At 55.0% G+C, this 13,427-nt stretch overlaps 1 protein-coding gene across 1 annotated transcript; it reads left to right on the plus strand.

Moving 5' to 3' along the window:
- The first annotated feature begins 6,173 nt into the window (after nt 1-6,173).
- Nucleotides 6,174-12,812, plus strand: CPXM1 (carboxypeptidase X, M14 family member 1). Its single transcript, XM_014861896.3, has 14 exons — nt 6,174-6,663; nt 8,037-8,198; nt 8,386-8,495; nt 8,618-8,757; nt 8,860-8,950; nt 9,565-9,715; nt 9,799-9,887; nt 10,211-10,334; nt 10,418-10,614; nt 10,702-10,881; nt 10,967-11,264; nt 11,443-11,582; nt 12,230-12,332; nt 12,434-12,812. Exons 1-14 carry the CDS (start codon nt 6,492-6,494, stop codon nt 12,673-12,675), a joined length of 2,199 nt encoding a protein of 732 aa, XP_014717382.1. The 5' UTR covers nt 6,174-6,491; the 3' UTR covers nt 12,676-12,812.
- Nucleotides 12,813-13,427: the final 615 nt, after the last annotated feature.

Raw genomic sequence — 13,427 nt, forward strand, 5'->3', positions numbered from 1 at the left:
TTGGGCTCCTTGGGAATCTCCCCCTCCCCACACACCCACCCACCAAGCCCTCCTCACCTCCTCCCACTCTGATCAGCCATTCTGGGACTCGGCAGCTGGGGCATTGTGACCTATTGCCAGGTGGGGTCCTAGGAAAGGGAGGGGGCTGCTGCTGGTTCCAGCCTCATGAGCAGCTGGTGGCCTAGGTGGGGCTTAGCCAAAAGGAAGTCAGCAATTTCTGAGAACTAAGACTCACCCTTTCGCCTTAGCTAATTCTCCGGAGTAGGGCCCTCCCATGGGGATCTGAATTTCCAGGAAGGCATTCTAAGCCCATCACTACATGGGCAGCTGACCAAGGGAGGAAGGGCTGCTTGCTTTGTTCTGTAGGTTTCTAGAGTTGTGCATCCAGGAGCAAGTCATTCAATCTTTCTCTCCCCCAAGAATGGGGTGATGATGTCTGTGGGCCTTTATGGGGAATTTTTCAGGACTTGGCCCTGGAATGCAGAGACAGGCTCTGCCAGGAAGCAACCTGAGGCTTTCTGGGGCTGGGCTCCCCTGTGACCTGCTAACTGGGGGTGGGGCAGGAGGGGGTGGTTTAGGTGTTCTAAACACTATGGTTTGTCGGAGGTGTTCCAGATACTGGGATTCCAGAAATGGCACAGAGGATGTGAATGTAAGAAGGCTGCAACATAGTAACCCCCAAACTGGAGGTTAAGGTTACCCTCTGAGGATGAAATTAAGGAAAATGAACATGTGATGAAGGGATTGGTCACCTAGAAAAGAAACCCTTCCCCACTGATAATCTGTAAATGGGTGGTATTTACAGAGGTTCCAGCACATCTCAGTTTAGTGACTTGAGAGGCAAGAGGGAAATGGATCATAATTGAAAGAACTTAATCTTTGTCCACATCTCATACTTTGGTTTTTGTGTGTGTGTGGGGAAGATTGGCCCTGAGCTAACATCTGTTGCCAATCTTCCTCTTTTTGCTTGAAAAAGATTGTCACTGAGCTAACATCTGTGCCAATCTTCCTCTATTTTATGTGGGATTCTGCCACAGCATGGCTTGACGAGCTGGTGCTAGGTCCATACCCAGGTTCCAAACCTGTGAACCCCGGGCAGCCCAAGCAGAGTGTGCGAACTTAACCACTATGCCACCGAGCCTGCCCCCACATTTCATACTTTGAAGGAAAACTAATGCAGGTGAGAGGTAGGGGACAATGGCCATACAGCCTCTGGGAGAGGAGGAGACAGAGCAATAATTAGACTGCATATCTGCCTCCAGCGGGCCCTATCCAAAACTCAAGCCTGGTGGTCTTGGCATCTCTTGTGATGATAGGCTCAAGAGCCTATAGAGCCAATGCCACTGGCCCTCGGGACCACTCTGGCTCTTCCTAGAGCAATAAAGCAATGCCCACAAAATTCTGAGGGAAAATGATTACCAGCCTAGAAGCGTATATCTGTCCAAATGATTATCGTGTGAGGCTAGAATAAAGACATTTTAAGCCACATAAAAGTTCTCAAAAATCTGACCTTGCATACATTCTTTCCTAGGAAGCTACCAGAGAATGTGCTTCAGCAAAACAAGAAATTAAACTAAAAAAAAAGGACAATATGGGATTCCAGAAATGAAGCTAAACACTGGAGAAGGATGATGAGAAAAGCCTGGGATGTCAGCTGCACTCCCAAGTGAAGAAAGCAAGCAACCCAGCCTGGAATCAAAAGATAGATGCTCCAGGAGGAATGTCTCCAGAAGAAAATGAGGTTGATTATCTGCTGTTTTTAGACATGTTCAAAATAAATATTCAGTTCTGTTGGAGGCTTTGGGATTAGATTAGCAACTGATGCCTAGAAAACCAAGCAAAAGATAAAACAAAGTAATTACTAACTCTGGGGAACACAAAAAGTTGGGCAATAATATTTACATGGTCATAACATAAGCACTGAATATTAACTCCAGGGATTCAGCTCTTTTGGGAGGATAGAAGGAGGGGAAAGTGTATGTTTGTGTATTGGGGAGGGGGGCGGTATGGGGCAGGGTGGTAGGAAAGCTAAATCTTTAATTCTGCAGCAGGAAATCCACAGATAACATCTAAGTGAAAAATAAAGAAATAGCAATAGAAGCATAGAGGTAAATAAAAGGAGAAATAATAAAAAGAATGAAACGCGGTTGCCTTGGGAGTGGAGAAGCATAGAAAAGAGTCTTCTATTACAGGTCTAAATGTGGTTTACCATTAAAACTATATTCTGTAGTATTTTAATAAAAATGCTTTAGTTTAAAAAAGCACATCAATACAGGGTCATATTGTAGAGATCAGGAATATACTCTCCCAGGACGAGTGAAATACCAATTTCCTAATGTTGTGTGGATGCACTCTTGGGGCTTGAGATAAAATTTCTAGTGACAGCATCAAACACCATCAAACTAAGAAGTAGTGAATCTCATGCATTTCAGATGGAGGTGCTCTAAATCTCCACCAAGAGCTTCTCAACCTTTACTGTGCACACGAGTCTCCTGGGGTTGAATCCTCTGGGGATCTTGTTAAAATGCAGATTCTGATTCAGTAGGTCTGGGACGGGATTCTGTATTTCTTTCTTTTTTTTTTTTTTTAAAGATTTTTTTTTTTTCCCTTTTTCTCCCCAAAGCCCCCGGGTACATAGTTGTATATTCTTCGTTGTGGGTCCTTCTAGTTGTGGCATGTGGGACGCTGCCTCAGCGTGGTTTGATGAGCAGTGTCATGTCCGCGCCCAGGATTCGAACCAACGAAACACTGGGCCGCCTGCAGCGGAGCGCGCGAACTTAACCACTCGGCCACGGGGCCAGCCCCGGGATTCTGTATTTCTAACAAGCTCCCAGGGGATGCTGGTGCTCTTGGTCCTTGGCCACAATATGAAGAGCAAGGCTCTCAACGATATTGATGTACAAAAGAGAGACACCTGGGGGAGGTAGTGATGAGGGGAGGATGGGCATGTGGGGAGGTGCCTTCTAGTGCATCTAGGTGTCACAGGAGCCCCCATTTAATGCTCACCTGCATCATAGGGAGAGCATCTAGCAGGGAGTGAGTTCTGCCTCAGCACCAGGGACAGATTAGGAGGCACAGGCAGGCAGTGGTTTCCACTACTTCTCTATTTGTACAGCCAGATACATAACCTCCTTTCTTTTCTTGATGCTGTTTTATTCCTTCCATGTATGTGGGAGCAAGAGGACTGTATTAAGCTGTTTTCCCCCGCCTTTAATTCATCGGGTTAACTGAGGGGCCCCTGGAACCACATATTATATCACTTGATCATCACAGCAACCCTGAGAGGAAGATAGTATTGTGCCCACTTTAGTTTCTCGGATGAGGAAACTGAGGCTCAGAGAGGTGAAATTATTGCCTGAGGATACCCAAACAAAGTAAATGGCAGAAGTGAGATGTGAAATTAAGCCTGTATGGCGCCAAAGTCATCTATCCTCTCCACTTCCAGCCACCTGACCACACCAGGGAGCTGGAGGCGATTCCCAGTCCAGTCCTTAAACCAAAATCCCTTTTGGGTAGGTGCCTCCACCCAGTCCAGCTCACTCCTGCTCAGTTGCGTTTTGCAACATATCTTCATCCTCATGAGGCCACAAAAAACCCTCCACCTGGCCCCTGGGGCTAGAGATCTGGCTGTGCCAATAAGTGGGTGCAAACCTGCTGCTGAAACCTTGGAACTGCCACCTCCAGAACGTGCTTCCAGGCTTGGCACCTTTGTAGCCCCAGATAACCAAGTGGCAAGGGCCAAAGGTAGCAGCCGGGCTGGGCACTCAGAGGGGCGTGAGGGGATGAGGAAGTTATGAAGGGGCGTGAGAAGGTGCCGAGGGGCTCAGGGGGCATGGAGGGGCATGAAGGGGCCCTAAAGCTTGCAATAGCACAGAGAGGCAAGGGATACAGTGGGGTAAGAAGGGGGATGAGAGGGCACAGGGGACACAAGGGGTACGAGCAACCTGCAGGTCCAAATCCCTAAGAGACTGGTAGGAGGTGGCCAGCCTGCCCCATACCAACAGTCCCTTTGGGGGTGGGTCTTTTCTAGTTCATGGCCTGCCATCTCCTCTCCTGCAAAACCTGGTGCTATTGGGGAGGGTCAGCTTCCTTCCATGCTGCTTGGTCCCCTCTACCCTTGAATATATTAGACACATACTTTTTGAGCACTGACTAGGGGACCAGGCACTGTTCTAGGCTCTGAGGTACAGCTATGAACACCTGGGTGCAAAAGGCTCTTCTGGAGGGTTGCTTACCTCCTGCTGGGTGGGCAGGGGGAGGGGGACCCAGACAGTGAACACAACAAATAAAACAAGATAGTCTCAGAGAGTGTTGAGTGCCTTGATGACAATGATAAAACAAGGCGAGAGGATAGAGTGTGTGCAGAGGATGGAGCTTACTTTCATCAGAATGGTCAGGGAATGCCTTTGGAAGCAGGTAAAACTAAAAGGCAATCCAAATGATGAGGATGCAAACTTGGTGAAGCAGTGCAAAGGCTCTGAGGCTGGATGGGGCTGGTGCATTAGAGAAACAGTTAGAATGCCAGTGTGGCTGCAGGGATATGAGCCACGGGAGAGCACAGGGAGATGAGGTGGGAAAGGTGTGTGTAGGGAAGAACCTTGTCATGAAGGGCCTTGCAGGTGAGCCCACTCAGAACTTAAACCAGGAGGAACTTGCCATGATTTGGCTGCTATGTGGGGAACTGGTTGGGAGGGGGTGGGAGCCTCAGGAGGCTGAGATGTCCTAGCCGCTGTACCCTCAACCCACTTACACCCCTCTGTGAATCCTGGATGAGGGTGGGGCCAGAGACAGGGAAGTGGCTAGATTGGGCTTTAGTGGGAGGCGGAGCAGCTCTCAAGACCTGTTCAGATCCGCTTCTAGCTCTACAGGAGCCTATACTGGCCTCCCATCCCTGTGAAGCCTCGGCCTGGCCCGAAGTACCATCCTCTTGCTCCTGACCGGGCCCCACGCTTCAGGGAGCCTTGGCTTTGGCGCACCTTCCTTGAGACTTTCTAAGTCCCTCTTTGGTGTCTGGGACCTGGCATCGCCGTCCAGGCGGGGTGCTCCAAGTGGCGAGCGGGACCCGCGTGGGCCCTGACCCGGTTACTCCCTTTTGGGGGGTCTCTCTCTACCCAGAGCACGTGGGATGGACCAAATGCCTTGAGGAGCTCCGGGACTCACGTCTATGAGGTCGTCCGTGCGGGTGGTGGGTCTCAGTTCCAGGAGCGCTGAGCGGTATTTCTGAGATTGTGAGATTGGGCCGCCAAGGTGGTGCTGACACGGTGATGTGGGATGATTCGAATTGTTTATATAGGCAGTAGCCCTGCCAAAAATATTTGCTCAGGGATCCGGGCACGCCCGAGGATTCCTGTCCATCTCTGAGCGTTGCTTCTTACGTGGGGATGGTCGTATCTCCCTGGCGGTCTCCTCGCAAGGACAAAGCACCGACCAGAGGCGCACAATGGACGCGTTTCCTTCCTTCTGGAGAGACGACCCTAGCGTGGGGGAGTCACAGGGGGCCTCGGAGGGGGGAATGGACAGGGTCCTGCGCTCTGGAATCCCCGGATCTGGAGCAGTCCCGAAAACAGAGCCCGGGGGCTGCCCTGGAGGAGAATGAGGCGGGGGGCGGGAGAGGAAGCAGGGAGGGCAGAACGCGCATCAAGCCTCGGCCCCTCCACCCCCGGCCCCAGCCCGCTGGGTATCAGCTCGAGCTCCTCTCTTCGGGTTATGTAACCTCGGAACGTGGCAGCCTGGCGAGCAAAGGAGTAGGAAAGAGGAGGGAAGGGAGAGGCGGGGCCGGGGGCGGGGGTGGGGTGGTGAGAATCGCGGCCTCTGGCTGGGCCCCTTGGGTTGTCTATCAGAAGGATTCCTGGAGGGCCAGCCCTCCTGTGGTCCCCCATCTCCGCCTCAGTTTCCCCCACTCTTCTTTCTGTCCCACCCACCCTATCAGGGGACCTCTGGCTCTGGATCGATTTCCCTCTTGTACTGTAGTTTCCTCCCTTATGTTCTCAGCTTTGCTACCTTGGCCAAGCCAATTAGCCGCTCTGAGCCTCAGTTTACCATTTGTAAAATGAAGTTTGATTGACAGGTCACGTGTAAAGCGCCTGGCATGGTGCATGGTACAAAGTAGGTGCCCACTGTGTGGGGGGGAGCCTTGCAGGACCGAGTGAAATCGAGGGCGCAGAGGGCTTTGCAGACTGGACAGGGCAGCGCACGAGTGAGCGGGTGAGCTCGGGACTGCCCGAGAGGGCGGGCAGGGTCGGTGGGTGCGGAGATCTCTGGCGGCCCGGCCGCACCCCGCGGCCCCTCGGGGGTCCGCCCCGCTCGCTCCGCCCGGCCCCCTCGCCTCCCCTCCCGGGTCCGAGGCCAGCGAGCGGGCTGTGGGCGGGCCGGAGGCCGCAGGGGGCGTGCGGCGGCGGCAGGAAGGGGCGGGGGGCTCCTGAGCACCCGGCAGGAAGAGACGGACCCACCGACCGCCGCCGGCCCCGCGCGTCCCACCTTTGGATCCCGCCATGTGGGGTCTCCTGCTCGCCTTGGCCGCCTTCGCGCCTGCCGTCGGCCTGGGTCTCGGGGCGCCCAGCGCCTCCGTGCCGGACCATGCGCCGCCTGCGACCACCGAGGCTCCGATCTCGACCCCGGCCCAGCGGAGCAGCTCGGCACAGCCGCCCGCGGAGAAGAGTAATGGTGAGCTCCCGCCCGGCCCGAGGGCCCTTTCTCAGGCAAGTCGGTTGCCCCACTGCCCCCTGCCTCAAAACACACACACACACACACACACACACACACTCTCTCTCTCTCTCCCCCTCCCCCTCTCCCTCTCCCTCTCCCTCCTTGTCCCAACACATGGACACACACACACACACACTCTCTTCTCTCCCTCGCTCCTCCCTTGTCCCAACACATGCGCGCGCGCGCACACACACACACACACACACACTCCCTGCCCGGTGCAATGGCTGCTGACTCAGCAGCCCCAGTTCTTGGCCAGACCAAGTCAGCAGTCCTGTGCCGGGAGCCAGTGGGATGCTGCCTCTTCCAGCCCAATACCTTCCCTTTTCACTGATGAGGAAACTGAGACCAGAACCAGGAGAAGGGGAGAAAGAGGTGCAGGCAAAGGCACTGAGACTAAGAGGTGCAGAGCAAGACTGTGTAGGAGAGAGCTTGAGGGCAGGGGCTGGAAGGAAAGAACAAGAGAAAGGGAGGAAGAACACTCTTTGCTGAGGCTGCCTGGAGGAATGGGGCACTGCCTGGGGAGGGGGAGAGGCAGGCTGCCTCTCAACTTCTCAGATGTGGAAGCACAGAGGAGGAAGGCAAGGGGACAGTAGTCAAGGAGGGCTTCTCAGAGGAGGCAAGTGGAACTGGGTTCTGAAGGGTGAATATTTCTGAATCAGGAAGAGCTGAAGAGACAGGGCAGCCAAGAAGGAAACAGTGCAAAGGCACAGGGCACCAGACACGAAAATGCACAGCATGTTCTGGAGGTACCTGTGGAGCTTGGGTGGGTGGATGGGGGACTAGGACACAGGCCCAGCCCTGGAAAGGCTGAGCACCCTGGCAGACATGGATTTGCGGACAGGACATCTCAACCCAGAGGGCAGAAGCAATGATGGAGGCGGCATGGGGGCTTTGGGGCATAGGAGGGCTCCTCTAAGGAAATCTGGGCTGAGATGCGAAGGAAGAATGAGAATTAGGCAATAAAATCAGAAGTGGTGGGTAGTATGATGGGGAGGGGACAGCCAGGGCAAAGGCCTGGAGGTAAAGAACCAAACTCAGCTTTTGGAGCAACCAGAGAGTTCCCAGTGGCTGGATGTAGCTCTCCGTTGGAGAGGGTCAGAGGTGAGGCTGACCAAGCATATACTCATGTCAGGAGGGAGAAGGAGGCAAGGAGGTGTCTGGAGAGTCAGGTTGGGGTCCGTCTGTGTAGGCCTTTGAGTCCGTGCTGAGGTCCTTAGATACTTGTGTGTAGGGGCGTGCTGTTGTGGGCTTGCATGCTTTCTTGGGCTGGCAGACCACTCCATCTGCCATTCTTCCCTCCCCTGGTGCTGTGCCTCCCCGGTCTCCAGGGACCTCAGAACAGCATGTCCGGATTCGCATCATCAAGAAGAAAAAGATCATTATGAAGAAACGAAAGAAGCTAACTCGCCCCACACCCCCGGTGACTGCTGGGCCTCCAGTGACCACCAACCCTGCAGAGGCCCTTGATCTCCCTGAAAAGCAAGAACCAGGTACCGCCCCTCCAGGGGCTCTGCCCAGACTTGTGGCCACTGGCCCATATAGTAATGTTGCTCTTGGCCTCAGAGGCATAGGCACGCCCCCAGCCTGCCCAGCACACGGGCAGGCTGAGGCTCAGCTTCCCACCTGCCCCCACCACTCTCTCTCTGATCCTGTCTCACTGCTCTGTCACTGCCCCAGGCTGTCCCCCTTTGGGCCTGGAGTCCCTGCGAGTTACAGATAGCCAGCTCGAGGCATCCAGCAGCCAGTCCTTTGGTCTTGGACCACACCGAGGACGGCTCAACATCCAGGTCAGCACCCCTGGCTCAGAGCAAGGCGACCTCGAAGACCTTCTTCCTGCTGCTCCCCACTCCCCATCCTGGCCCACCCCACACTGCCCATGTGGTCTAATCACCATGTTCTGTGCCCACAGTCAGGCCTAGAGGATGGTGATCTATATGATGGGGCCTGGTGTGCCGAGGAGCAGGATTCTGAGCCGTGGTTTCAAGTGGATGCTAGGCACCCTACCCGCTTCTCAGGCGTTATCACACAGGGCAGGAACTCTATCTGGAGGTGAGGCAGGCTAGCTCCAGATCGGGAAGTCATACACAGACTTAGGAGGGCTGGAGTGAGAGTCCTGGGGCCACTGATTATCTCCACCACCACTCCTGCCAGGTACGACTGGGTCACATCATACAAGGTCCAGTTTAGCAATGACAGTCGGACCTGGTGGGGGAGTAGGAACCGCAGCAGTGGAATGGACGCGGTGAGTGGTCCCATGGTGGCTCGGGCCCTCTGTGCTGGGAGTTGGGCACCCGGGTCACTCTAAGGTGCTGGGCTGGGCTGGGGCTCCTCTGAGGACAAGGAACAGATGCCAACTTGGGCATCCCAGGAGAAAGGGGGTTGTTGTCAGGATGAGTGGCACCAGCAGGCAGCCTTGGGAGCCAGGCTGCTCTGGAACATGCCTGCATCTTCCCCAAATACTTCCTCTGTGACGTGGGTGCCATTCATGCCTCCTGTTGGAACACCCCTCTGGCAAAGGGCCTCTGGTCCTTGCATCACTTATCTCCCCTTCTCATGGACCTTTTCACACCAGGCTATGGGGTGGGGTCCTGGCCAGCTTTAGGATGGGCTCCTCCTGAGTCATGTGGCCCTATTGGTCTAATGAGCTGTGACCAAGCCAGAAAGCACGGCCGCCTAGGGCTGCCCATTGGCAGGGGTTGTGGGCAGGGTGTCTGTGTTTGAAACAGAGTGCAAGTCTCCAGCTGAGCCCACCAGGGTGGGTTTGACAGTGAGCTTGGAGGCCTCAGCTCCTTTCCTGGATCCTGAGCCAAGCTGCTGGGATTCCAGCAGCTCCAACAAAGGACTTGATGCCGCCAGGTATTTCCTGCCAACTCAGACCCAGAGACACCAGTGCTGAACCTCCTGCCTGAGCCCCAGGTGGCTCGCTTCATTCGCCTGCTGCCCCAGACGTGGCTCCAGGGAGGCGCATCTTGCCTCCGGGCAGAGATACTGGCCTGCCCTGTCTCAGGTGGGCAGTTGGACAAGGCTGGATGGGCAGGGTGCAACCTCCACTGTGAACTCACCCTTTCCCATGAACTCCCTCTCCACCAGATCCTAACAGCCTGTTCCCTGAGGCCCCTGTGCTGGGATCCCCCGACCCTCTGGACTTCCGGCATCACAATTATAAGGCCATGAGGAAGGTCAGATGTAACCCCTATGAGCCAGGAGGGAGGAGCTGCCTATCTCAAGTCCCCTTCCCACCACGGCGTAACCTGCTATGACTGCCCTTATGGCCCCCTCTATCCCCTGCTGTCTCATCTTTCTTTCCTGTTGACCCTTAAACTCTTCCCTAGTTTCCCTTGTTATGAATGCCTCTCCTGTTCTGACCCTTCCTTCCTGTCTGGTGCTCCCCTCCTGTACCATGCCATGGTGCCCCCATCTGTGTAGGCCACCACTGGCTTTTGTAAGTCCTTCCACAGCCACATGTGGTCTGACCCCTGGGTCTAATCCTCCTATGCCCCAGCTGATGAAGGAGGTGAACGAGCAATGCCCCAACATCACCCGCGTCTACAGCATCGGGAAGAGCCACCAGGGCCTGAAGCTGTATGTGATGGAAATGTCGGACCAGCCTGGGGAGCATGAGCTGGGTACTGGCAGGCCGGGTGGGGAAAGGTAGGCACAGGGAGGAGCCATGGGTGTGAGCCAGCTGCAAGCCCCTGTGTGTTCCCAGGGGAGCCTGAGGTGCGCTATGTGGCCGGCATGCATGGGAATGAGGCCCTGGGGCGGGAGTTGCTCCTGCTTCTGATGCAGTTCCTGTGCCGTGAGTTCCTGCGAGGAGACCCACGGGTGACCCGGCTGCTCACTGAGATGCGCATTCACCTGCTGCCCTCCATGAACCCTGATGGCTATGAGACTGCCTTCCGCCGGGTAGGCAGCCTGGCAGAGGGGCCACCCTGCTCTTTCCTCCCTGGTGCCTGGAGTCTCCTTGTCTTGAACAAGCCCTTTCCCTGGCAGGGCTCAGAGCTGGTGGGCTGGGCAGAGGGCCGCTGGAACCAGCAGGGTATTGACCTTAACCATAATTTTGCTGACCTCAACACACCACTTTGGGAAGCAGAAGATGATGGGCTGGTGCCTGACACTGTCCCCAACCATCACCTGCCACTGCCCACTTACTATACCCTGCCCAATGCCACTGTGAGTATTCTGGGGGCAGTGGTGGAGAGCCACCCTGGGGGCCCTTGTCTCTGTCTCCCTCCCCTCCTGACCTGCCCCTGTCCAGGTGGCTCCTGAAACGCGGGCAGTGATCCAGTGGATGGAGCGGATCCCCTTTGTGCTGAGTGCCAACCTCCACGGGGGTGAGCTCGTGGTGTCCTACCCATTTGACATGACTCGGACCCCGTGGGCTGCCCGTGAACTCACGCCCACCCCAGATGATGCCGTGTTTCGCTGGCTCAGCACCGTCTATGCCGGCACTAATCGGGCCATGCAGGATCCAGATCGCCGACCCTGCCACAACCAGGACTTCTCCTTGCATGGCAACGTCATCAACGGGGCTGACTGGCACACAGTCCCTGGGAGTAGGTGCCTGAGGATGGAGTTAGCCCTGTCCCTTGAACCCCACCCCAATAAGACAGTCTGCTGTCACATACAGCATTGGTGTCAATTCCCACTGGGAAGTGTCTCCCAGAAGAGGGCCCCAGGAGGGTGGGGCTCCCGTCCTTCCCCGTTAGGCTCCAGTGTCTGTGGTACCCCTAGGCATGAATGACTTCAGCTACCTACACACCAACTGCTTTGAGGTCACTGTGGAGCTGTCTTGTGACAAGTTCCCTCACGAGAATGAACTGCCCCAGGAGTGGGAGAACAACAAAGATGCCCTCCTCACCTACCTGGAACAGGTCGGATCCAAATCCCCCACCCCCAGCCTGCCCAAGTCATTCCTGGCTGGTCTGCCCTCCGTGTAGGTTGCAGCTCCCCACAGGGGTCTCCTAAGGTCCAGCTGAATATTCTGACTCACAAATGCCGTGGGTTGCACTTGGCATCAGATTGACTTGGAGGGATGTAGGACAGGAAGCACAGTTTGCCAGCAGGGTGGCGTCAGACATTGTTAGCCAGTAGGAGTAGACCCCATGGCAGTCTGGGCGGTGGTCCCAGAGCTATTCTCGGGAGAGCTGTTCTCACAAAAGGTTCACATAAGGCAAGTGCAGGAAGTGCCCTGGCATAGACGCTTCATATTCCACAGGAACTCATGTCCCTTGCACTGGCTCCATCGGTATAGTTTCCAAAGGTTCTAAAACGACAAGCCCAGTAACAAGGGTCATTGAACTTGGGGAAGCCCGAAGATACGCCTTCCTGTCAGGTATTTATAGTTCTCCCAGTCCAGATGCAACTGATCAATCAGATATTTTTACCAGTGTATTGTCACCTGGGAGCGTGGTAGACGTACTGTCTTTTTCAAGTTCACAGGGGAGCAGAGCCAGGAAATGAACTGAAGGAACATTCTCATGCTGAAGGGAAAGGATTTTGATAACCTGTCCCCACACAGGTGCGCATGGGCATTGCAGGAGTCGTGCGGGACAAGGACACGGAGCTTGGGATTGCTGATGCTGTCATTGCCGTGGACGGGATTAACCATGATGTGACAACAGGTGCGTGTCTGGGGAAGGGATGGTGGAGGTGCAGGAGGGCTTTATGCTGAGTCAGAAGCCGAGGATCACTGGACCCTGATCTTGCCTTTCACTTCTCTCAGCGTGGGGCGGGGATTACTGGCGCCTGCTGACCCCAGGGGACTATATGGTGACTGCCAGTGCTGAGGGCTACCACACAGTGACACGAAGCTGCCGGGTCACCTTTGAAGAGGGCCCTATGCCCTGCAATTTCCACCTCACCAAGACTCCCAAACAGAGACTTCGAGAGCTGCTGGCAGCTGGGGCGAAGGTGCCCCCAGATCTTCGGAGGCGGCTGGAGCGGCTGAGGGGACAGAAGGACTAACACCTCCAGAAAAGCCCCAGAGCCTTGGGCAGGCTGGACCTGTCTAGAACTGAGGGAGGGGGGTTGAGAGTGGGGAGGGAGGGACAAAGTGGGGGAAGAGGTGCTTGGACCCATTAAAGCTACCTGGTACCTCAGCCAATCTTCCTGTGGTCTTTATTTCTCAGGTCCTCTCCTTGGGCCAGGCCTCAGCTCCCCCTTCTCCCCCAGCCTATTCTGCACACACTTGCATACTCTCATCAGTTGACTTCTGGAGAAATAGCGTGGAAAGAGGATCCTGCCTGGGTTCTTTTTGAACCTAGGGCTTGGCAGAGTGACTCAACTCATCAACCATCAACTTTGGTAGCAGGTGCCATTGTAGTGCAGTTAAACATTCTGTAGGCGTCTGCTCAGTGCCAAGTGTGCAAGGAGTCAAAGATAAACAGTGCCCACCCAGGACCAGTCAAGAGAGAGGACACTTTAGTACAGTCCAGTGTGAGGTGTGCTAAGGTGAAGGCCGGTTGCTGTGGGAGCACAGACAAGGGAGTTACATCCATGGGAGTGAAATACAGCACTGCAGATCAACAGGAGCTCAAACGGTCAAGGATGCGATAGAGGCCATGGTTCTAGGAGTTTAGATGGGGGGTGGGCCAAGTGTAGGGGTGTGGACAGAGATAGCTCCAAGAGAGAGAATTAAAGAGAACAGCTGACAGCATTTGAATTTGCTTCACTAGCCATTTTTGGAGAGTTGGTAAATGACAGGATTTAAATAGTTT

Source organism: Equus asinus, chromosome 15 (assembly GCF_041296235.1).
Source record: "Equus asinus isolate D_3611 breed Donkey chromosome 15, EquAss-T2T_v2, whole genome shotgun sequence".
NCBI classification, from domain to species: Eukaryota; Metazoa; Chordata; class Mammalia; order Perissodactyla; family Equidae; genus Equus; species Equus asinus.

Bases quoted from the DNA above. Each gene is read 5' to 3' on its own strand.
- CPXM1 (XM_014861896.3), top strand. From the start codon at position 6,492: ATGTGGGGTCTCCTGCTCGCCTTGGCCGCCTTCGCGCCTGCCGTCGGC. The intron at 8,496-8,617 runs GTCAGCACCCCT...CTGTGCCCACAG, and splicing joins GAGGACGGCTCAACATCCAG to TCAGGCCTAGAGGATGGTGA. The intron at 10,335-10,417 runs GTACTGGCAGGC...GTGTGTTCCCAG, and splicing joins GCCTGGGGAGCATGAGCTGG to GGGAGCCTGAGGTGCGCTAT.